Raw genomic sequence first — 25,671 nt, forward strand, 5'->3', positions numbered from 1 at the left:
GAGACAGTATAAGAGGGGGCTTAGCACACAGCCCTGTGGGGAAACCGGTACTCAACCTGCGAGTGGAGGAGAGGTGGGGGCCAAGTCTCACAGTCTGGGGCCGGTTTGTGAGGAAATCCTTAATCCAGGCACATGTGACAGTGGGGAGGCCGAGAGTGACCAGTTTACCAATGAGGATGTCCGGGATGATTGTGTTAAAGGCTGAACTAAAATCCACAAAGAGCATCCGGACGTAGCTCTGCCCCTGCTCCAGATGGCTCAGCACAGAGTGGAGAGCTACGGTGATGGCGTCTTCTGTGGATCTGTTTTGGTCATAAGCGAATTGGTGGGGTCGAAGTCTGGTGGTAGATAGTCCTTGAGTGCTGGAGGACCAATCTCTCGAAGCACTTCGTGATTACCGGAGTGAGGGCAACAGGACGGTAGTCATTAAGGCTGGTGATGGGAGACTTCTTCGGCACAGGGACGATTGTGGCTGATTTTAGGCAGGACGGAATAACTGCCTGGGCCAGGAAGAGATTGAAAATTCTGGTGAAGATGGCAGTGAGCTGGTGGGCGCACGCTTTGAGCACCTTACCAGGGACTCCATCTGGGCCGGTAGCCTTCTTGGGGTTCACTGCCAGGAGCACCCGTCTGACATCGTGCTCCCCGACAGTGAGTGGGGTAGTACAGGAGCCAGGTGAGGGTGGGAACAGGGCTGTAGCAGGTGAGTGCTGCTGTTGTGATGTTTCAAAGCGGGAAAAGAAGCAATTTAGCTTTTCTGCCAGCGGCGCACTCAGGTCTTCTGACTTTGTGGCACAGCCTCTGTAGTTGGTAATGTCTTGTATGCCCCGCCATACCTCCCGTGTATTATTGCTGGACAAGTGGGACTCTATGCTCCTCTTGTGATCCGCCTTGGCCTTTTTAATACCACTTTTCAGGTCGGCTCGAGCAGCCCTGTACAGAGCTCTGTCACCTGACCTGAAGGCAGCATCGCGGGCTCTGAGGAGTGTGCGGACCTGACTGGACATCCAGGGTTTCTGGTTTGGGAAAACCCGTATGTTTTTGTCTACAGTCACATTTCCGATGCAGAACTTGATATAGTCCAGCACCGATTCTGTGAGAGTTTCCAGGTCCTGGTGTTCGAATATGTCCCAGTTTGTCTGGGTAAAGCAGTCCTGTAGATTGGAGAGTGCATTTTCAGGCCAGGTTGTAACAGATTTTATGGTGGGCCTGGCACTGCGTCTGAGGGGGGTGTAGGCTGGAGAGAGCAGGAGGGAGAGATGGTCTGACTGGCCGAGTTGGGGGAGGGGGATGGCTCTATACGCGTGCTTGATATTGGTGTAAACATGATCCAGCGTGTTCACCCCTCTAGTAGAACACTTGACATGTTGGTAGAATTTCGGCAGTACAGTCTTCAAGTTGGCCTTATTAAAGTCCCCTGCGATTATGTGAACACCTTCGGGGTGGTCCCGCTGCTGTTCGTTAATGGTGTTCAGCAGGAGAGAGAGCGCCTTGTTTACATTGGCGTCAGGTGGAATATACACAGCCGTGACAATCACGACTGTTAGTTCTCTCGGTAGAAAAAAAGGCCGGCATCTTACAGACATGTACTCGAGGTCAGGGGAACAATGATTGTCTATGATTGTCCCGTTGTTGCACCAATTCTCATGCACGTATATACAGAGACCCCCTCCCCTGCTCTTACCGGAGTCCATAGTCCTGTCCCCGCGGAGCAGAAAGCGCCCTGCTAGCTGCATGCTAGCATCAGGTATCCCCGGGTGAAGCCAGGATTCGGTGATGATCATAATACAGCAGTCACGGGCATATCGATTCCCAGCGAGTTGCACTTCCAGGTCGTCCATTTTGTGAACCAGGGATCTGGCGTTGGAGAGATACAGGCTCGGTAGAGGTGGCTTGTGTGGTCGATTCCTTAGCCTTAGCAAAGCTCCAGACCTGCGGCCTCGCTTCTGCTTCCTCTCCCTCCTCCGTCTGCGCCGCCTCCTAGACCCGACAACAATCCACGGGGACCCCGGTGGTCTTGCTATGTCGCCCGGGATGTTATACTTGCGGTGGAAGGCACCCGAAACCGCAGGCTGACGCTGTACAACGATATCCCCGATATCCACGAGGTTCTGTCGGGAGTAGCGGGTGTAGCGGGTGTTCGCAGAACCGACTGCAAAGACGTACACGGACAACACAACGTACACAAACAACAAAAAAGATAGTGGGGGAGATGAATTCATGACGTACGTCCAAGCTCCAGGTTCAGTACAAGGCTCATGCAGTATTTTGTAGTTTAGTCTAGTTTAGTGATGTAGTGCCGAACAGGCCCTTCGGCCCCCCGGGTCCATGCCGACAGCAGCCGTAGTCAGGATCGAACCTGGTCTCTGGCGCTGTGAGGCAGCAATTCTACCGCTGTGTCCCTATAGCAGGTGTGGGGTCCACAGGCCTCGCTATACAGGGTGTGTGGGGTCCACAGGCCTCGCTATACAGGGCCATTTTTCTTTGATGTCATTTAATAATTTAAATTTAAAGTGAGAGCTGTCATTAAATAGTCGACCAATGGCATCAAAACAGGTGGTTTGGTTGGTAATGAGCAGGCACACGGCATCAACTAACCCTGTCCACACTTGCCCCGGTCACACTTGTCCCGGCCACACTTGTCCCGGTCACACTTGCCCCGGTCACACTTGCCCCGGTCACACTTGCCCCGGTCACACTTGTCCCGGCCACACTTGCCCCGGTCACACTTGCCCCGTCACACTTGCCCCGGTCACACTTGCCCCGGTCACACTTGCCCCGGTCACACTTGTCCTGGCCACACTTGCCCCGGTCACACTTGCCCCGGCCAAACTTGTCCTGGCCCCACTTGTCCCGGCCACACTTGTCCCGGCCACACTTGCCCCGGTCCCACTTGCCCCGGTCACACTTGTCCCGGCCACACTTGCCCCGCCACACTTGCCCGGCCACACTTGTCCTGGCCACACTTGTCCCGGCCACACTTGTCCCGGCCACACTTGCCCCGGTCACACTTGCCCTGTCCACACTTGTCCCGGTCACACTTGCCCTGTCCATGGACGGAGGAGGCATTGCAGATCATCACAAGCTTGGTAAAGCATTGTAGGCCAGCCCTGCCACGCACACGTGTACACGCACACGTACATATGCGCTCACTGCACATGTGTTGGGCTCTGACCGTAGTAAAACATTGTAGATCAGCCCTGCCCAATCCCAGTCACGCACACGTACACGCGCTCACTCCACACGTACACAGGCACACGTGCACACGTACACGCACTCACTCCACACGTACACAAGCACACGTACACGAGCACATATGTTGGGCTCCTCCCGAACTTGGTAAAACATTGTTGGGCATCCCTGCCGGATGTGCACACGCACATGCTCTTACAGACTTACACACACTGTCTCTCTGACACACACACGTGCACACACACACACACGTGCACACACACGCACACACACACACACGCACACACACACACACGCTCACACTGCTGATTGTGAGGCACAAGCCTTCATGTCAGTGTGTACGAGTCCCATGATCATGGGGATGGGCCTCGTGACCGTGAGAGTGGTCTGGTGACGCAGCTCACAGTGCCAGAGACCCGTGTGCTGTCTTGTACGGAGTTTGTACGTACTCCCTGTGGCCGTGTGGATTTTCTCTGAGATCTTCGGTTTCCTCCCACACTTCAAAGACGTAAATGTTTGTAGGTTAATTGGCTTGGTACACATGGAAAATGTCGCTAGTGTGTGTAGGCTAGTGTGTGCAGGGATCGCTGGTCAGCATGGATTGGGTGGGCCGATGGGCCTGTTTCCGCACTGTATCTCTAAACTAAACTGAAACAAAACAAACCCAGGGACTGTCTCCGTGACGCTAGGGATGGGCTCCATGACCCAGGGGACCAGTCTGTAATAATAATGTGGTTCAAACGGCAAGGGCAGTCAGCTTCCATACGGTGCTGTACAGGTTACATGTAAACAGCTGACAGCCCCAGTGAGGTAGGCAGCGGGCACTAGGACCTGGTGGGAACCAAGATTGCAGGCAGCTTGTCATGGCGATGGGGCCTGCCGCTGTCAGGCTGCCACTGCAGCCCCTGCAGCCCCATGCACCACTCTCCTGGTGAGCTGCAGCTCAGCACGGCACTGCCTCGCACAACATCTGCAGAGGGAGAGATGCAGGAGGGTTGCAGAGGACATGCATTGACAGGGACGTTTCAGCATTGTAAGGGTGTGAGACGCAGGAGGGAGCTGCTGGTGAGTCCATCGCATTGTGTCTGCAGCAGGTACACAGATCCCGCTGACTTGCAGACTAAGCCGTCCTTTGCAGAAGCAGGTGGATGCTTGCTGCAGTTACTGTGCTGCAGACAGGAGCCATGCATCACTAGTGCTACATTGCTGCCTGGGCCCAGTGCATGCAGGTGGAACGCAGTAACACCTGGGGAAGATTTGTGATGGGTGGGGCAAATGTAAGCCGGTGTGCGGCAAACTACACATATGCAGGCAGGGGGCAGGGGGCAGGGTGGGGATGCAAGTGTGCATGCAGGTGTGCATCAGTGCAGGTGGGTCTGCGTTGGTGGAAACGGAGGGTGGGGGGGGGGGAGGGATGAGGGAGGAAGTGTGGGGGGGAGGGGCAGAGGCAGGAGCGGAGAGGGGGGGTGGAGGGGGAGTGGTAGAGGCAGGGCAGGAGGGGGGGTGAGGGGTGGAGGCAGGAGCGGAGGTGGGGGTGGGGGGGGAGGGTCAGAGGCAGAACCTCATGGATCGGTGCTGGGACTGTTATGTTATGCTGCCTGTTATTTATATTAACCACTTGAAGTGAGTGAAGGAGGAATGGTGAATGTTGGCAGGGGAGAGAGAGACCAGGAAGCAGGTTGAGAGGGGATTGGCAGCAGCGAGGTGCATTTTGGGGACTGGACGTACACTATATGAGAGGGTGCTGAGAGATAAGCGTTGCTGAGGTTGTGGGTGGCAGCACAGCACAGGTGGTGATGGCAAACGCCAAGCCTGCCCTCTGCTGCAGGAAGGATGGTTCCACTGGACATTCACCGGGGTCTTGCCTGCATTGGAGCAGGTCAGTGATGGGGAGAGGCTGGTCATGGTTGCTACTTGGTCACCGTGTCTGAATGTTCCCACAGCTGGGACAGGCAGAGGAGGAAGGCTGTGGTATTAATGGCAGTGAATGGGACAGTGTTGATTGACAATGTGTTTGGTAAAGGGCCTCTATCTCTACCTACGACTGCACCCAGTTGTCCCCCCCCCCCAGCTCCCTGCCCCCCAGCCCCCTGCGTCCCCGTCCCCCACCTCCCAGGCCCCCGCCCCCTGCCCCCCGGCCACCTGACCCCAACCCCCACACTCCTGCCCCCCCTGCCTGTCCATCTCCAGCACTGAGCTCTCACTGTTTCTTGTCTTTGCAGAAGATCGGGCAAGTCTAGGAGCAGGAGCCCGCTGTACACACGCCACTCTCGTTCACACAGTAAACACCGGCAGTCGCGGTCACCAAGTGGCCACTCCAGCATCTCACCCAGCCGCTTCACCCTCAAGTCCAGCCTGGGCGCTGAGCTGAGCAAAACCAAGAGGGCGCGCGCGGCGGTGGCTGCCAAAGCCGGCACCAAAGACTGCAGAGAGGCCAAGCTACCATGCAGCGGCACGCCCACAACCGCCACACTGAAGGACGTCAAGAAATTGACTAAAGTAATAAAGCCTGAGGTGCTCCCGGCACCCACTGAGGTGGCAAACTCGGTGCCTGTAAAGACGGGCAGGGACACTGCGGAGGAGATGATTCCGGAGCTGAAGGTGAAGACGGAGCAGGAGGATGAGGAGACGGCGCTCTCACCGCTGGTGGTGATCGGCAAGGAGTCCCGGTCACCGGCACACAAACGTGACAAGAATCTGCCCCCATTACCAAACGAAAGCCTCCAGGAAAAGCCCCCGCTTCCTCCGTGTGGTTCTGCTCCACCATTACCTCCTCCCTCCCCCCCCCTGACTCTCCCCCCTGTACCTGTACAACTGCCTCCCCTGCCCCCCGTCACTTGCAGCCGACCGCAACCTGTGGCTGAGTTGCAGCCGGAGCTGCCGCAACCACCGGTGGTCACGGTGCAGCTGCCGTTACCACCAGTGCTGCCGCCATCACCTCCAGCATCCGTCCCCACGCCCGCACCCCCACCCATGTCGACTCCTGTGTTGCCGGTGATCCTCCCCACCAGCGGCACGTTGCTGCAACCTGCACGGACAACAGCACTGACCAGCGGCCTCCCCATGCCACCCACACTCAACTGTGTGCCGTCCTTACTGACGTCCACCCTCCCACCACTACCGCTGCCCCCACTGCTGCCTGGCGAGGACGAGATGGAGAGGTAAGCAAGCACAGCAAGGCCGCCCGTGTTGGGCTCTGACCTGTCGCAGTAAAGCCTTTGTACACAAAGTACACCACGTGTAGGGCAAACACAAGATTGCTGAGTGATTCTCCAAAGTTCTTAGTAGTTACAGCAACCCGTTCAGGGCATGCAGACCATGCGGATTTACAGTGGGCACCCGTGCCGGCAGTAATGCAGGAGCTACAGCAGGTTGCATTGGCACTGGCGCTGGTTAATGTTGCTGAGAGAAGTGATGCTGGAGCATGCAGAACACCCCATCCACTGTGTGTGTCCTCCCTGTGTGTGTGCCCCCCCCCCCACTGTGTTCCACCCCCCCCCCCCCCCCCCCCCCCCCCTGTGTGTCCCCCCCCCCCCCCCCCACTTTGACTCCCTCCACAGTGTCCACCCACTGTGTCCCCACCCACCCACCCACCCACTGTGTACCCTCACCTCGCCCGTGAGCTGCCCCCAGAGCTGCTGGGTCTGATGTGTGTTGACAATAACCTCTCTGCATTTGACCTTGAAACCTGAGCCGTAAATCCTCAGCAAGGTCCGTCTGCTTGCAAACGTGAGGGGCCAGAGGACTCGACGCTGTAGACCGGCCGAGAGATATAACAAGAGGAGTTGAGTTTAGGAGCAAGGTCCTACTGCAGTTTTACAGGACCCTGGTGAGACCGCACCTGGAGTATTGTGTGCAGTTTTGGCCTCCTAATCCGAGGAAGGAATTCATGCTATTGAGGGAGTGCAGCGTAGATTCACCAGGTTTATTCCCGGGATGGTGGGACTGACGTATGATGAAAGAATGGGTCGACTGGGTTTGTATTCACTGGAATTTAGAAGGATGAGAGGTATCATAGAAAATTCTTAAGGGATTGGACAGGCTAGATGTTGCGGAGTCCAGAACCAGGGGTCACAGTTTAAGAATAAGGGGTAGGCCATTTAGGATTGAGACGAGGAGAAACGTTTACACCCAGAGAGTTGTGAATCTGTGGAATTCTCTGCTTCAGAAGGCAGTGGAGGCCAATTCACTGGATGTTTTCAGTAGATAGATATTGAATGGCGATACTAGCGCGAATGGCCGACTCCTGCACCTATTTTCTATGTCTCTATATTTCTGTTTGTGTTGCAGCCCGAAGGAGAGTCCCGCTGTCAAACCCGTGAAGAAAGACAGAGACCAAAGAACACGGCATTTACTGGCGGACCTGCCCCTCCCTCCAGAACTCCCGGGAACAGACCCCTCACCACCAGCCTCCCCGGAGCAGAAGACCCCTCCCCAGCCTCAACCCGTGCTGAAAAAGAGGCCCAAGTATGAACAGGGACGGGACGCATTCAGTGAAACTTTATAAGGAAGGGTCGGGAGTCAGTGGGTGGTCAGCAAAGGTCACCTGAGGGTCGTGACGCAGCCTCTGGGGTCCACCCTTGCACGCGTGTCTCCTTGCTGCACAGTTGCTGGCTGCAAGACTGCAGCGAGGGTAGATTGCAGAGAGGGTCACCAGAGCCACATCTAGTGGAGGCGGGAGGACGTGTCCCCCAGTGTGGGTCAGTGTGTGTGTGTGTGGGTCAGTGTGTGTGTGTGGGTCAGTGTGTGTGTGTGTGTGCGTCAGTGTGTGTGTGGGTCTGTGTGTGTGTGGGTCTGTGTGTGTGTGGGTCTGTGTGTGTGTGGATCAGTGTGTGTGTCAGTGTTTGTGTGGGTCTGTGTGTGTGTGGGTCAGTGGGTGTGGGTGTGCGTCAGTGCGTGTGTGTGGGTCAGTGTGTGTGCGCGTCTGTGTGTGTGTGTGGGTCAGCGTGTGGGTCAGTGCGTGTGTGTGAGTCAGTGTGTGTGCGCGTCTGTGTGTGGGTCAGTGTGGGTCAGTGCGTGTGTGGGTCGGTGTGTGTCTGTGGGTCAGTATGTGTGTGTCTGGGTCAGTGCGTGTGTGGGTCAGTGTGGGTCGGCGTGTGTGGGTCTGCGTGTGTGGGTCGGCGTGTGGGTCGGTGTGTGCGTGTGTGGGTCGGTGTGTGCGTGTGTGGGTCAGTGTGTGTGTGGGTCAGTGTGTGTGTGTGACCTGTCCCACAGTGAGGGTCTGTGTATTGAACCTGTTGCCAATCACATCTTTGCTGCTCTTTGAAGAATGTGCTGCCCTCGGTATGGAGAGAAGACGGAGACGGAGAGCGACTGGGGCAAGCGGTGTGTCGATAAGTTTGACATCATTGGAATCACTGGAGAGGGGACGTACGGGCAAGTTTACAAAGCAAAGGATAAGGACACAGGTAACAGCATTCACAACTCACCCTTGCTGAGCACATCTTTACTGGTGAAAAGCGTTTTATGTTTCAGAATGATGTTTGCTGTACCTTATACTTGCTGATTGGTGGGTTTAATCCGGGCAAGTGTGAATTGCTGAACCTTGGGCGGTGGAATATAAAGGGCAAGTAGAAAGGCCATGATAGGACCATAAACAGCATTGACCCCTGGGCTCCCTGAAAGTGGCAGCACAAGTGGCAAAGAAAGTGCACAGCATACTTGCCTTCACTCGTTGAGCTTTGAGTATAACAGTCGGGAAGTCACGATGCAGCTCGAACATTTTGGTCAGGCTGCATTTGGAGTATTGTCTGCATTTCAGGCCGCCCACATTGCAAGGAAGGATGTGGAGGCTTTGGAGAGGGTGCAGAAAATGTTTACCCGAATGCTGTCTGGATCAGAGGGTCATAAAGTGCTGGAGTAACTCAGCAGGTCAGACATGTACCTATCCGTGTTCTCCACAGATGCTGCCTGACCCACTGAGTTACTCCAGCACTCTGTGAAACGTCACCTATCCATGTTCTCCACAGATGCTGCCTGACCCGCTGAGTTACTCCAGCACTCTGTGAAACGTCACCTATCCATGTTCTCCACAGATGCTGCCTGACCCGCTGAGTTACTCCAGCACTCTGTGAAACGTCACCTATCCGTGTTCTCCACAGATGCTGCCTGACCCGCTGAGTTACTCCAGCACTCTGTGAAACGTCACCTATCCATGTTCTCCACAGATGCTGCCTGACCCGCTGAGTTACTCCAGCACTCTGTGAAACGTCACCTATCCATGTTCTCCACAGATGCTGCCTGACCCGCTGAGTTACTCCAGCACTCTGTGTCCACTTGTGTCCAGATGTTAACCAGCATCTACATTTCTTTTTTTCTACATTCTGGATTAGAGGGTGTTAGCTATAAATATAAATGGCTCATAAATTCATGTCATCGGAGCAGAATTAGGCCCTTTGGCCCATTGAGTCTATTCCGCCATTCGTTTATGGCTGGTATATCTTTCCCTTACGACCACATTCTCCCTCCTTCTCCCCATAACCTTACTAATAAAGAATCTATCAATCTCTTCTTTAAAAATACCCAATGACTTGGCCTCCACCGTCTGTGGTAATGAATTCCACAGATCCAACTTCCTCCAAACAAGGAAATTCCTCCTCATCTCCTTTCTAAAGGTACGTCCTTTTATTCTGAGGTTGTGCCCTCTGGTTCTAGACTCTCCTGCTAATGGAAACATCCTCTCCACATCCACTCTATCCAGGCCTTTCACTATTCAGTAAGTTTCAATGAGGTCCCGCCTCATCCCTCCAAACTGCAGTGAGTACAGGCTCAGTGCCGTCAAACGAATTACTTTTTTTCTGGAGATTTGGAAGCTGAGGAACAATCTGATCGTATAGAAAATAATGAGCGATGTAGATAAGGTAGACATAGAAACATAGAAAATAGGTGCAGGAGTAGGCCATTCGGCCCTTCGAGCCTGCACCGCCATTCAATATGATTATCCAACTCAGTATCCTGTACCAAATCCTGGCATCACATCACTCCTGTCCTCAAACAACTTCACTGGCTTTCCATCTCCCACCGGATCACCTACAAAATCCTGGTCCTCGCCTACAAAGCCCTCCACCATCTGCCCCCCCCCCCCCATATCTCACTGACCTCCTCTCCCCCTACCAACCCTCACGGTCCCTCAGATCCACATCAGCCGGTCTCCTCTCCATCCACAAGTCCAACCTCCGCAGTTTTGGGGACAGAGCCTTCTCCAGGGCAGCTCCCAGGCTCTGGAACTCCCTCCCTCAACAGTCCCGCTTCAAGACCCATCTCTCCACCTCTGCCTATCCTTAGCCCCACGCCCCCCTCCCTTTTCATCTGTGCTTGCATTGCCTCATTGTGTGTTGAATTGAATTCTGTCTTTAATTTGTGTACTAGTCATGTCTCTACTATTTATTTCATTCCTCTTACATGTTTTTCCTCTACCTGCTAATTTTTTGTAAGGTGTCCTTGAGACTCTTGAAAGGCGCCCATAAATAAAATTTATTTTTATTATTATTAATATTACCTGCCTTCTCTCCATACCCCCTGATCCCTTTAGCCACAAGGGCCACATCTAACTCCCTCTTAAATATAGCCAATGAACTGGCCTCAACTACCTTCTGTGTGCAGAGAATTCCACAGATTCACCACTCTCTGTGTGAAAAATGTTTTCCTCATTTCGGTCCTAAAAGATTTCCCCCTTATCCTTAAACTGTGACCCCTTGTTCTGGACTTCCCCAACATCGGGATCAATCTTCCTGCATCTAGCCTGTCCAACCCCTTAAGAATTTTGTAAGTTTCTATAAGATCCCCCCTCAATCTTCTAAATTCTAACGAATACAAACCGAGTCTACCCAGTCTTTCTTCAAATGAAAGTCCTGACATCCCAGGAATCAGTCTGGTGAACCTTCTCTGTACTCAAGAATGTCCTTCCTCAGATTAGAGACCAAAACTGTACGCAATACTCCAGGTGTGGTCTCACCAGGACCCTGTACAACTGCGGTAGAACCTCCCTGCTCTTATACTCAAATCCTTTTGCTATGAATGCTAACATACCATTCGCATTCTTCACTGCCTGCTGCACCTGCATGCCTACTTTTAATAAATGGTGTACCATGACACCCAGGTCTCTTTGCATCTCCCCCTTTCCTAATCGGCCATTCAGATAATAGTCTCCTGTTTTTGCCACCAAAGTGGATAACCTCACATTTATCCACATTATAGTGCATCTGCCATGCATTTGCCCACTCACCCAGCCTATCCAAGTCACCTTGCAGCCTCCTAGCATCCTCCTCACAGCTAACACTGCCCCCCAGCTTTGTGTCATCCGCAAATTTGGAGATGTTGCATTCAATTCCCTCGTCCAAATCATTAATATATATTGTAAATAGTAATGATTTGGACGAGGGAATTGAATGCAACATCTCCAAATTTGCGGATGACAGTCAGAACCTTTTTATAAGGGTAGAAATAGAAATGGCCTCAAAGAACAGAGCGCACATCTTTAAGGTGAGTGGAAGAAAGATTAAAGAAGATGTGCAGGGAATGTTATTTAATTGGAGAGGCAGTTGCTTAGAACGTGTTGCCTGGGTAGTTGTGGATTCAGATATGATTGAGGCTTTTAGACAATAGGTGCAGGAGTAGGCCATTCAGCCCTTTGTGCCAGCACCGCCCTTCACTGTGATCATGGCTGATCATCCACAATCAGTACCCCGTTCCTGCCTTCTCCCCATATCCCCTGACTCGCTATCTTTAAGACCTCTCTCTAACTCTCTCGTGAAAGCATCCAGAGAATTGGCCTCCACTGCCTTCTGAGGTAGAGAATTCCACAGATTCACAACTCTCTGGGTGAAAAGGTTTTTCCTCGTATCCTTTCTAAATGAGTTAGATAGAGCTCTTTGGGCTAGCGGAATCAAGGGATATGGGGAGAAGGCAGGAATGGGTTACTGATTGTGGATGATCAGCCATGATCACATTGAATGGCACTGCTGGCCCGAATGGCCAAATGGCCTACCCATTATTCTTAAACTGTGGTCCCTGGTTCTGGACTCCCCCAACATCGGGAACATGTTTCCTGCCTCTAGCATGTCCAATCCTATATGTTTCAATAAGATATCCTCTCATCCTTCTAAATTCCAGAGTATACAAGCCTGGTTGTTCCATTCTATGTGAACCTACATGAACCTATGCTGCACTCCCTCAATAGCAAGAATGTCCTTCCTCAAGTTTGGGGACCAAAATTACACACAATACTCCAGGTGTGGTCTCGCCAGGGACCTGTATAACTGTTGAAGGACCTCTTTGCTCCTATACTCAATTCCACTTGTTATAAAGGCCAACATGCCATTCGCCTTCTTCACTGCCTGCTGTACCTGCATGCTTAATTTCAGTGACTGATGAACAAGGACCCCCTGATCCCGTTGACACTTCACACTGCCACCCCCAGATCTCGTTGTTCTTCCCCTTTTCCCAACTTGACACCATTCAGATAATAATCTGCTTTCCTGTTTTTGCCACCAAAGTGGATAACCTCACATTTATTCACTTTAAACTGCATCTGCCCACTCACCCAACCTGTCAAAGTCACCCTGCATCCTCATAGCATCCTCCTCACAGTTCACACTGACACCCAGCTTTGTGTCATCTGCAAATTTGCTAATGTTACTTTTAATCCCTTCATCTAAATCATTAATATATATTGTAAATAGCTGCGGTCCCAGCACCGAGCCTTGCGGTACCCCACTAGTCACTGCCTGCCATTCTGAAAGGGACCCGTAAATCCCTATTCTTTGTTTCCTGTCTACCAAACAATTTTCTATCCATGTCAGTACCCTACCCCCAATACCATGTGCTCTAATTATGCCCACTAATCTATCAACTGCTTTCTGAAAGTCCAGGTACACTATATCCACTGTCTCTCCCTTGTTCAGTTTCCTAGTAACAGCCTCAAAAAATTTCAGAAGATTAGTCAAGCATGATTTCCCCTTCGTAAATCCATGCTGACTCAGACTGATCCTGTTGCTGCTATCCAAATGTGCCGCTATTTCATCTTATATGATTGACTCCAGCATCTTCCCCACCACTGATGTCAGGCTAACTGGTCTATAATTCCCTGTTTTCTCTCTCCCGCCTTTCTTAAAAAGTGGGATAACATTAGCTACCCTCCAATCCACAGGAACTGATCCTGAGTCTATAGAACATTGGAAAATTATCACCAATGCGTCCACGATTTCCAGAGCCACTTCCTTTAGTACCCTGGGGTGCAGACTATCAGGGGATTTATCAGCCTTCAGTCCCATCAGTCTACCCAACACCATTTCCTGCCTAATGTGGATTTCCTTCAGTTCCTCCGTCACCCTAGGCCCTCTGGCCACTACTATATCAGGGAGATTGTTTGTGTCCTCCTTAGTGAAGACAGATCCGAAGTACATGTTCGACGTGTCTGCCATTTCCTTGTTCCCCATAATACATTCACCTGTTTCTGTCTTCAAGGGTCTCACATTTGTCTTAATTCATTTTTTCCTCTTCACATACCTAAAGAAGCTTTTACTATCCTCCTGTATATTATTGGCTAGCTTACCCTCGTACCTCATTATTTCTTCCCGTATTGCTTTTTTAGTTATCTTGTGTTGCTCTTTAAAAGTTTTGCACAATCCTCTGGTTTCCCGCTCATCTTTGCTATGTTATACTTCCCGTGTCAGCCACGATCACCCCTTACACCCCTTAGAATCTTTCTTCCTCTTTGGAATGAACTGATCCTGCACCTTCTGTATTATTCCCAGAAATACCTGCCATTGTTGTTCCACAGATTAGTTTAAGTTGGCAGCATGTTGGGCAAAGGGCTGTGCCTGTGCTGCATGGTTCTATGTTGCATGACATTAGTAAACACTCTCTCTCTTCTCCAAGGTGAGATGGTTGCTCTGAAAAAGGTTCGTCTCGATAATGAAAAAGAAGGCTTTCCCATCACAGCCATTCGAGAAATCAAAATCCTTCGGCAGCTGAACCACACCAGTGTGGTGAACATGAAGGAGATAGTGACCGATAAGCAGGATGCACTCGACTTCAAAAAGGATAAAGGTAGTCGACAACAGTGTGGCCTGTGAGGTCAGCGCGGGGTCAAGCGGGGTCATGGCAGCGTGGGGTCAAGCGGGGTCAGGGCAGCGCGGGGTCAGGGCAGCACGGGGTCAGGGCAGCGTGGGGTCAAGTGGGGTCAGGGCAGCACGGGGTCAGGGCAGCACGGGGTCAGGGCAGCAGCGTGGGGTCAAGTGGGGTCAGGGCAGCACGGGGTCAAGTGGGGTCAGGGCAGCACGGGGTCAGGGCAGCGTGGGGTCAAGTGGGGTCAGGGCAGCACGGGGTCAGGGCAGCACGGGGTCAGGGCAGCGTGGGGTCAAGCGGGGTCAGGGCAGCACGGGGTCAGGGCAGCGTGGGGTCAAGTGGGGTCAGGGCAGCACGGGGTCAGGGCAGCGTGGGGTCAAGTGGGGTCAGGGCAGCACGGGGGTCAGGGCAGCACGGGGTCAGGGCAGCATGGGGTCAAGTGGGGTCAGGGCAGCACGGGGTCAGGGCAGCGTGGGGTCAAGTGGGGTCAGGGCAGCGCGGGGTCAGGGCAGCGCGGGGTCAGGGCAGCGCGGGGTCAAGCGGGGTCAGGGCAGCGCGGGGTCAGGGCAGCGTGGGGTCAAGCGGGGTCAGGGCAGCGCGGGGTCAAGCGGGGTCAGGGCGCGGGGGTCAGGGCAGCGCGGGGTCAAGCGGAGTCAGGGCAGCGCGGGGTCAAGGAATCGCAAAGCATTGTGTGATATTCTACTGTTGCTACATAATTCCAGCGCAGTTATTTACCAAACTCAGCTTCCTCATTGGTGATATTCTGCATTCTACAGAAGCTGTGACTGGTCCAGGCTTCCCAGTTGTGTATAATTGTCTATGTCCCAGCGTATGGTGGGTGGGGATCAGTAGCTAAACTCCGATCCTGCTCATTCATGGAGTCAAAGCACTGTCAGTCTGAGCCATGCTCAGGGCTGGGACAGGTTGGTGTAACGGGGCTGGGACAGGTTGGTGTAACGGGGCTGGGACAGGTTGGTGTAACGGGGCTGGGACAGGTTGGTGTAACGGGGCTGGGACAGGTTGGTGTAATGGGGCTGGGACAGGTTGGTGTAACGGGGCTGTGACAGGTTGGTGTAACGGGGCTGGGACAGGTTGGTGTAACGGGGGGGGGCTGGGACAGGTTGGTGTAATGGGGCTGGGACACGGTTGGTGTAACGGGGCTGTGACAGGTTGGTGTAACGGGGCTGGGACAGGTTGGTGTAACGGGGGGGGCTGGGACAGGTTGGTGTAACGGGGCTGGGACAGGTTGTGTAACGGGGGGGCTGGGACAGGTCGGTGTTGGTCTGGGCCCTGCACATTCACAGTTGGTGCTGGGTCAGTGTGGAATGTGAAGCATGGGCATGGGCCAGAGGCGAGTCCTGAAGTGGGTGGGGGTGTAACCATGGTGAGCACTGGTAGTTGAGTGAGACTATGTGTTACTCATGAAACACAACATCCTTTGCTGAATATTGCCCATGTGGTGCCATGTAACTGGCTGCTTCCCACTCGGTCTCCATCACTGTCGCTTGTGTGTTCCAGGGGCCTTCTACCTGGTCTTTGAGTACATGGACCATGACCTGATGGGGCTTCTGGAGTCCGGGCTGGTGCACTTCACCGAGGACCACATCAAATCCTTCATGAGGCAGCTGATGGATGGCCTCGATTACTGTCACAAAAAGAACTTCCTGCACCGGGACATCAAATGCTCCAACATCCTCCTCAACAACAGGTAGGGAGGGGGGTGGGGGTGAGGGGTGTGGGGATGGGTGGGTGTCTAGGGGTGAGGGCTACTGTAGTGTGGGGTGGGGAGTGAAGTAGGGGAGGGGGAGGGTGGGGTGAGGACAAATGTGTTGGAGGGGGAGGGGGTGTGGAGTGGGGTGAGGACTACTGTGGTGTGGGCGGGGGAGTGGGGTGTTAGGGGGGTTTCTATGAAGGGGAGTGGGGTGAGGAGGGGGTGTTGGGGGGGGTTTCTATGAAGGGGAGTGGGGTGTTAGGGGGGTTTCTATGAAGGGGAGTGGGGTGTTAGGGGGGTTTCTATGAAGAGGAGTGGGGTGAGGACTACTGTGGTGTGGGAGGGGGAGTGGGGTGAGGACTACTGTGGTGTGGGAGGGGGAGTGGGGTGAGGACTACTGTGGTGTGGGAGGGGGAGTGGGGTGTTAGGGGGGTTTCTATGAGGGGGAGTGGGGTGAGGAGTGGGGTGTTAGGGGGGTTTCTATGAAGGGGAGTGGGGTGTGTTAGGGGGGTTTCTATGAAGGGGAGTGGGGTGAGGAGTGTAACGTGGCGGGTTACAGAGACGTTGTGTGACTGATTTGTTCTCTTGATCCAGTGGGCAGATTAAACTGGCAGATTTTGGCTTGGCGCGATTGTACAACTCTGAGGAAAGGTGAGTGGGCAGTATTGTGTTGTATTTCAGCCCTGAGTGAGTGTGAGTGTGTGCGAATCGGGATCTGGTTCTTGGTGAGAGCACGGTGTATTGTCTATGGGGCTGGCGGCACAGACGGGGAGGTTATTGATCACTCCTACATGGACCCTAAGAGAATGGCATCACACCCCACATGCAGAGAGAGTTTGCAAATGACCCAACCTCAGCATCTGCTGCCCGTCCAACCAAAGCCCTTCATCTTCTCACCATCCCTGAATCGGTTTGTGACCAAGAGGGTCACTGGAGAGGAAGCCCACCTCGTCTGTGTATGACCAGTGGGGCACTCCAGCAGGCCACTGCCAAGCCCATTCCTGGCCTGGGTTAGGCCATGCCCATGTGTTCACATGGACCAGTACAGGAATAGGCACTTGTGCCCACAATGGCCATGGCCAACATGATGGCAAGTTAACTGATCTCGTCTGCCTCAATCCCTCCACTCTCTGTCTCTTGAATGCCACGATCATACCTGCCTCCACCATCACCCCTGGGAATGTGTCCCACCGCCCGCTGTGTAAAAACAACTTGCTCTGCACACCTCCTTTAAACTTCCCCCTCTCACCTTCTAGTTCTGCCCTTTAGTGTTGGACACTTGCACCATTTCCAACTTGTCTGATTGGGGATGGAAACAGAATGCGGAGACCTGCAGGTGATGCATGATGAGCGGTGTAGACCAGGTCATGTTGAATGCAGGCTCAGGCTGTGTCATTAGTTAAATGAGGCAAATGGTACTGAACCATGTGCAGACATCCCCATGACTGGTGTTACGATGAGATCAGGGTCACAGTGAGGCAGCTGATGGAGCTGCCGGAGGAAGTCCTCACCGACTGGCTTCATCGCGTTAATTTGAGGAGCAAACAAAGTGAATGGAACAGACATTGTGGATCACGTCCCGCTAGATGTCAGGAAGGGTTTAGATTCAATCAGGAACGGAAAATCCAAATGTGGTCAGCAAAGGGTGATGGGGAGCAGGTGTGTGAGAACGCAGGGCTGAGTGCACTGGGCATCCACTGGGCTCAGACCTACCTGCTGGTGCTCTGTCGATGATGCTCCATGACCAGCAGGTTTGTCAATGCCACCAGACTGATGCTGAAAGTGTTCCTGGCTGCACAGAGACATCACACGAGGACCAGACAGACAGTGGCAGACGGAATCCAGGCTCAGGATTGTACATAGACATAGAAAATAGGTGCAGGTGTAGGCCATTTGGCCCTTCGAGCTTGCACCGCCATTCAATATGATCATGGCTGATCATCCAACTCAGTATCCTGTACCTGCCTTCTCTCCATACCCCCTGATCCCTTTAGCCACAAGGGCCACATCTAACTCCTTCTTAAATATAGCCAATGAACTGGCCTCAACTACCTTCTGTGGCAGAGAATTCCACAGATTCACCACTCTCTGTGTGAAAAGTTTTTTCCTCATCTCGGTCCTAAAAGATTTCCCCCTTATCCTTAAACTGTGACCCCTTGTTCTGGACTTCCCCAACATCGGGAACAATCTTCCTGCATCTAGCCTGTCCAACCCCTTAAGAATTTTGTAAGTTTCTATAAGATCCCCCCTCAATCTTCTAAATTCTAGCGAGTACAAGCCGAGTCTATCCAGTCTTTCTTCATATGAAAGTCCTGACATCCCAGGACAGGACAGGAGCAGGGACTGCCCAGGCATTGTCCCGGGCAGGAATGTGCCGTGGTTCACGAGGGCATGGATGATGATTAGCCAAAGGCAGGACAGAATACAAGCCAGGATAGAACTGTGCAGGAAAGCTGGCGTGTGTTTCATTGTGTGCAGTGCTCCATGCTGGTGACATGTAGGGCCAGGGGCCTTGCAGACAGCTGTGTAACTGAGGTGACTCAGGCTGGGCTGGGGTTTGAAATAAACAGAGCTGACGGAGAATGGCACAGGAGTTGATGATGAGGTGAAAGAGTTAATGTAGAACCAGCAGCAGTGAGAATCTGGCCCTCTCTACCTGCAGGGCAACTGAAGCAGACCTCTCATCTTGTGAACCCTGCAGACCTCTGGGTTGTGTTTCCATTGCCATGCCTCTCCCACTACTCCAGTGGTGCATGATGCCTCTCAGCTTGTGCATGGATGTGGCCCTTTGTGCTGGTGGGACTGTCTGGGTTTGCGTTTGTGTTGGCAGTGCCCATGCTCATAGCTCCAATATGTCTTTGCCAGCCGCCCTTACACCAACAAAGTCATCACGTTGTGGTATCGACCGCCAGAACTGCTGCTGGGGGAGGAACGATACACACCTGCCATCGACGTTTGGAGCTGTGGGTAGGTGTCGCTCGAGTCTGCCCACTGTCACCAACGATTCCCACCGCAGTCAGCTTAGCCGCTTGTAAATACCAAGCCCGGTGCGGGTACAAGGGTGCAGCAGTGCTGGTGCACTGGGCCTTGGGTGGGGGGAGGGGGACACACACCAGAATGGACCGTTTCGTGGATCGCTGGGCCGTGGTGAACACGGGGCTGTAAGTATGAGCGGGCAGTATGTCCATGTCAGCAGTGGTCCTGAGTCAGCTGGGCGCTGCTGGTGGTGGTGGTGAGCTGACACCTCACGGATGGGTGCAAACGTACATCTCTCTGTATGTGGACGGGAAGCTGGGCTTTTGTGTGCCCAAGCCGAGTGAGGGAGCTCAGCGGGCTGGCACTAGCGGTCAGTGGCACTAGCGGTCAGTGGCACTAGCGGTCAGTGGCACTAGCGGTCAGTGGCACTAGCGGTCCGGTCGCGGCACGGGCGGGCGGGGCACTGGCGGTCGGGGCACTGACGATCGGGGCACTGCGACGGTCGGGGGCACTGGTGGTCGGTGGCACTGGCGGTCGGGGCACTGGCGGTCGGGGCATTTACGGTCGCGGCACTGATTATCGGGCACTGGTGATCGGGGCACTGGCACTGGCGGGCACTGGGGCACTGGCGATCGGGGCACTGGCGGTCGGGGCACTGGCGGTCGGGGCACTGGCGGTCGGGGCACTGGCGGTCGGGGCACTGGCGGTCGGGGCACTGGCGGTCGGGGCACAATGGCGGTCGGGGCACTGGCGGTCGGGGCACTGGCGGTCGGGGCAACTGGCGGTCGGGGCACTGGCGGTCGGGGCACTGGCGGTCGGGGCACTGGCGGTCGGGGCACTGGCGGTCGGGGCACTGGCGGTCGGGGGCACTGGCGGTCGGGGCACTGGCGGTCGGTGGCACTGGCGGTCGGGGCACTGGCGGTCGGGGCATTTGGCTATTCGGGGCACTGGCGGTCGGGGCACTGGCGGTCGGGGGCACTGGCGGTCGGGGCACTGGCGATCGGGGGCACTGGCGGTCGGGGCACTGGCGGTCGGGGCACTGGCGGTCGGGGCACTGGCGGTCGGGGCACTGGCGGTCGGGGCACTGGCGGTCGGGGCATTAACGGTCGGGGCACTGGCGGTCGGGGCACTGGCGGTCGGGGCACTGGCGATCGGGGCACTGGCGGTCGGGGGGGCACTGGCGATCGGGGCACTGGCGGTCGGGGCATTAACTGTCGGGGCACTGGCGGTCCCTGGGGCATTAACTGTCGGGGCACTGGCGGTCGGGGGCACTGGCGGTCGGGGCACTGGCGGTCGGGGCATTAACTGTCGGGGCACTGGCGGTCGGGGCATTAACTGTCGGGGCACTGGCGGTCGGGGCACTGGCGGTCGGGGCACTGACGGTCGGGGCACTGGCGGTCGGGGCATTTATCTGGCACTGGCGGTCGGGGCACTGGCGGTCGGGGCACTGGCGGTCGGGGCACTGGCGGTCGGTCGGGGCACTGGCGGTCGGGGCACTGGCGGTCGGGGCACTGGCGGTCGGGGCATTAACTGTCTTTTACCATTGCAGCTGTATCCTTGGGGAACTCTTCACTAAAAAGCCAATCTTTCAGGCCAATCAGGAGCTGGCACAACTGGAGCTGATCAGGTAGGCGATCACTGCTTGTCTATGGGTTTATGTCCACTGGCTGGAGGCCCAGAGCTGCCCCACACAGTGCTGGCAACACGGCTCAGAATGTTCCAGGTCTGTGCTGCGACTCCAGGCTTGGATTTGAATTTTTAGCGGCTGTGAGAATGGTTGTGTGATGCTTGTTCATGTGATAGGAACAGAATAAGGCCATTCGGCCCATCAAGTCTACCCCGCCAAGATTGAATGTAGGAATTGTAATCCTGACACTTGCGCTGATCACAAATCTATCAATCTACGCAATGACGGCCTCCACAGCTGTCTGGCAATGAATTGCACAGATTCTCCACCTTTTGACTAAAGATATTCCTCTTCATCTCCTTTATGAAGAGATATGTAACTAAACTAGTAATGCAGACTCCTGGAGCAATTAGGTTCAACCTCCACAACAGTTTCCACAGCTGCGCTGCAGATGAGTTGCTGCCACACAGTGCCAGCGATCCGGGTTTAATCCTGACTAAGAAAGCTGTCTGTACGGAGTTTGTACCTTCTCCCCGTGACCTACGTGTGTTTTCCCCCAGTTTACTTCCCACACTCTAAAGCAGTGCAGGTTTGTAGGTTAATTGGCTTTGGTAAAATTCTAAATTGTCCCCCAGTGTGTGTAGGATAGTGTTAGTGTGCGGGGATAACTAGTTGGCTGAAGGGCCTGTTTCCCTAACTAAACTAAACTAAAAGATGGCAAATTTAAATTCAGTCAATTAAATATTCTGGATTATAATGCTATAATGGAGAACAGTGAGCATGATTCAACTGAATGGTCTTTGGCTCAGGAATGAAACCCCCAATCTATGCGGTAAGCCCGTTCATGAGTCCAGGCCCCAGCCACATCGCTGACTCGAGCTCTCCCTTCAAATGAGTAAACCAGTTCTTGGGACCAGGCTGTGCACCAGAGGTCAAATCCTCTCAATCTGCCCAGAATGTTCATTGCCTTTGTTTGATACCATCCTGTTATAAACCCCTTGTCTGGAGCGTGCCCTTACCCTGCGCGAGTCTGGAGCGTGCTGTGACGTGTTACCCTGTACTCTCGGTTGAACACAATATGGGTTTTCACAGTTACACTCGCGGCATTGTTTGGGCAGAAGGGAATGGTGTCGTTACGGCCCGGTGGATGGGGCGTGCTTTATAAACGTTTTGCAGATGGTGATTGTGTTTTGTGCCTTTGTTTTCTCAGTCGATTGTGTGGCAGTCCTTGCCCAGCGGCCTGGCCTGACGTCATTAAGCTGCCGTACTTCCACACGATGAAACCGAAGAAGCAGTATCGACGTCGCCTTCGAGAAGAATTTGCATTGTGAGTTTCAGTAGCAGCGGAGTAACATAGAAACATAGACAATAGGTACAGCAGTAGGCCATTCGGCCCTTCGAGCCTGCACCGCCATTCAATATGATCATGGCTGATCATCCAACGCAGTATCCCGTACCTGCCTTCTCTCCATACCCCCTGATCCCCTTAGCCACAAGGGCCACATCTAACTCCCTCTTAAATATAGCCAATGAGCTGGCCTCAACTACCCTCTGTGGCAGAGAGTTCCAGAGATTCACCACTCTCTGTGTGAAAAAGTTCTCCTCATCTCGGTTTTAAAGGATTTCCCCCTTATCCTTAAACTGTGACCCCTTGTTCTGGACTTCCCCAACATCGGGAACAATCTTCCTGCATCTAGCCTGTCCAACCCCTTAAGAAATTTGGTAAGTTAATGTCAAGTTTTGTCATGGCTGATCATCCCCAATCAGTACCCCGTTTCCTGCTTTCTCCCCATATCCCTTGATTCCCTTAGCCCTAAGAACTAAATCTAACTCTCTCTTGAGTGCTGGTGCCGTGTCGGCAGTGGTCAGTTGGTGCTAGTGCCGAGATATTGGATGGGACCGTGTTGAGGTTTGCTTTGTACCTAACCTTGACCGTATACATGCCAGTGTGAAGGCTGTGTCTGTGAGAGTTCACGGATGTGTGAAGATTACAGGCGAAAAGGCAAAGATCATTTAACCCTTTAACGTTTATTTTCACCATTTAATGCAATCAGAAGTTAACATTTGACCTGGTATAATTTGTCATCAAGGAAGGGAGCCTGATGGCAAATTATAATGTGCTCGGACGAAGTGCGTTGGAATTATGCTCAATGAAACATTCACATTTTATTTCTGCTCCAAATAAAGTCACAAACTAAACATATTCACCAATCCAGACATGATATGAAAATGGCAGGGCTTTTAGGTTGCCCGGCGGGACTTTAGGTTGCCATTGGCACCCGGGCCCCTGTAGTCCTTGTCTACAAACGCCAAAATCCCTCTTCTTCACGACTTTCTCAGCTCCAAACATTACATGTGTGTAATCCCCCACCTAACTCAGCACCATTCACCATCTCTGAGGAGGTGGTTAGGGCGGCCTTCAAAAATCTTAATAAAAGAAAAGCGGCAGGGCCTGACAACCTCAGCCCCGCTGCTCTCAACCACTGTGCAGCTCAGCTGGCCCCCGTGTTCACCTCCATCTTTAACACCTCCCTCAGCCAATGTAGAGTCCCGCAGTGTTTTAAATCATCCATTATCATCCCTGTGCCCAAGTCCTCCAAGGTGAGCTGCCTGAACGATTATAGACCTGTGGCATTAACATCAGTCGCCATGAAGGCCTTTGAGCACATAGTCCTCACCCATCTGAAAACTCACACTGCCCCCATCATGGACCCTTTCCAATTTGCATATAGTGCCAACTGGTCTGTTGAGGATGCTATCAACTTAGCTCTTCACTATTCCCTACATCATCTGGAATCACCGAACACCTATGCACGCATCCTGTTTATAGATTTTAGCTCGGCCTTTAATACTATGCATCCGATTAAACTCTACAATAAAATGTTGGACATGAGCATTCACCCAGCCATGTGCCATTGGATTCTACACTTTCCAACAAACAGACAGCAAAGAGTCAAGGTGGGTGAAAAACTCTCCAGCCCTCTGACTCTCAACATAGGAGCCCCCCAAGGGTGCGTTCTGTCACCCCAGCTCTTCTCACTTTACACCAACAACCTCACATCCCAATGCAGCTCAGTTAAAATTTTTAAATATGCAGACGACACAACAATAATTGGCCTTATCTCAGACAACAAAGAATCACAATACCATCTAACAGTCGATAGCGCAGGAAATGGTGCGCAGACAACAACCTCCAGCTTAATACTTCTGCCTTAGAAATCATCATAGATTTCAGACAAACTAAACACAAAGCCCCGGTCCATGACAACTCTCACCCCATAACCTCCACAAACTCATTTAAGTTTCTAGGCACCTATATCTCCAGTTGGCAAAATGGCACATCAATGCAGACCACGTCATCAAGAAACGTCAACAACGCCTATATTCCTCAGACAGCTCAAAAAGTTCAGAGTCCATAAACACCTCCTGTGTATTTCTATCAATCAATCATTGAAAGCATCATCACGTCCTCAATCACAGTCTGGTACTGTTAACACCGTAGTCACTCACTTGATCAATATTGTCTGTAGGCCGACCAGGATCATCAACTCCCCCCGGCCCTCATCCATTCCATTTATCTCCAAGGAACCTCAAACGGGCAAAAAAGATCTCTGGAGAACATCCCATCCAGGTCACCTTTTTCAGTCTCTCCTTCAGGGAGACGCCTCAGGTCAATTGCTACTAAAGAAGGATCCCGCTTTAAAAACAGTTTCTTCCCCCTCAGCAATAAGAACTTAATTCCGTCCAATACAGACAATAATATGACTTACTCCATGTATACAGTGTCTTGTCTATGGTCACCTTTTTGTTTCTTGTTTTTGCACATGTATGTTGCCTGATTTGTGATTTGTGATGTGGTCCATGCACTTTATTACGGTGATCTGTGTTCCATTGTATGTCCTAAAGAGTGTACCATCATGTACCGAACCCAAATACTCCAACACTGGTTGCGTGGCAAATAAAGATTCAATCTATCCATTCTAGTTTCCACAGATCACTGCCTGACCCCATCGGCTGTTCCTCCAGTATTTCTTTGTACCCGACTATTGTTTGTGTCATCTAACAGCACATATTTGGTACATTTAGGAACTATTCAGGTTAAATGGAGAACATGTCATGGGGATGTTTCATGGGGAGGTCTTCATGGCAGCAACAGACGTAGACACGCACAAAAGCAAATGATACGAACATTACTTGCACACATTCTGCAGGAAAGAAGACATGAGTGCAAAACATAATTAGCGAAAAATGCAAGTCAGGTAGTGATTGGGGTGCCAGCCCTTTGACCTTTGGCAGCGTGCCCTCTGACCCTTGCTCGGGTTCAGAACACCCTAGTTTTGATGTGTGCTTGTTGAGGTGTGTAACTGTGGAGTGGGAGCTCACCTGTGTAGAATCAGACGTGTACCGTGGGGCATCAGGTGTTGGTGCGGTCACCTGGTGTGGACGGTGCGGTCACCTGGTGTGGACGGTGCGGTCGGCATGGTGTGGTCAGTGGTCAAGCTGAAGCCTGTGTCATGCTAGGCTAGCAATGCTTGTGTTAAACGCTTGTGCAGTGGGTCAGTGTAAGATTCTGTTTGTTTCCTGTTTCTGCAGCATTCCACTCCATGCACTCGACTTACTTGACCATATGTTGACCCTGGACCCCAGTAAACGCTGCTCCGCCGAGCAGACCCTGCTGAGCGACTTCCTCAAGAACGTGGACCCCACTACGATGCCTCCACCCGAGTAAGTGTTGCCCCTGGGCTGGGCAGTGTGGTCACTGGGCAGTGTGGTCACTGGGCTGGGCAGTGTGGTCACTGGGCTGGGCAGTGTGGTCACTGGGCTGGGCAGTGTGGTCACTGGGCTGGGCAGTGTGGTCACTGGGCTGGGCAGTGTGGTCACTGGGACCGGGGCTGGGCCAGTGTGGTCCCTGGGCTGGGCAGTGTGGTCACTGGGCTGGGCAGTGTGGTCACTGGGCTGGGCAGTGTGGTCACTGGGCTGGGCAGTGTGGTCACTGGGCAGGGGTGTCTGGTCCCTGGGCTGGGCAGTGTGGTCACTGGGCTGGGCAGTGTGGTCACTGGGCTGGGCACTGGTCACTGGGCTGGGCAGTGTGGTCACT

At 53.3% G+C, this 25,671-nt stretch overlaps 1 protein-coding gene across 2 annotated transcripts in view; it reads left to right on the forward strand.

Moving 5' to 3' along the window:
• cdk12 (cyclin-dependent kinase 12) overlaps nt 1-25,671 on the forward strand; it is a 39,284-nt gene that overhangs the window by 8,773 nt on the left and 4,840 nt on the right. Inside the window, exons 2-11 of one of the 2 annotated variants that reach the window (XM_055656744.1) lie at nt 5,415-6,353; nt 7,483-7,659; nt 8,461-8,600; nt 14,071-14,241; nt 15,778-15,967; nt 16,565-16,621; nt 18,836-18,937; nt 20,496-20,573; nt 21,784-21,900; nt 25,167-25,298. In XM_055656744.1, coding sequence (XP_055512719.1) covers nt 5,415-6,353; nt 7,483-7,659; nt 8,461-8,600; nt 14,071-14,241; nt 15,778-15,967; nt 16,565-16,621; nt 18,836-18,937; nt 20,496-20,573; nt 21,784-21,900; nt 25,167-25,298 — 2,103 coding nt within the window. The remainder of the gene's footprint in view (nt 1-5,414; nt 6,354-7,482; nt 7,660-8,460; nt 8,601-14,070; nt 14,242-15,777; nt 15,968-16,564; nt 16,622-18,835; nt 18,938-20,495; nt 20,574-21,783; nt 21,901-25,166; nt 25,299-25,671) is intronic. The other variant, XM_055656745.1, reaches the window with a different exon arrangement.

This window comes from Leucoraja erinacea, chromosome 27, assembly GCF_028641065.1.
Source record: "Leucoraja erinacea ecotype New England chromosome 27, Leri_hhj_1, whole genome shotgun sequence".
Taxonomy (NCBI): Eukaryota; Metazoa; Chordata; class Chondrichthyes; order Rajiformes; family Rajidae; genus Leucoraja; species Leucoraja erinaceus.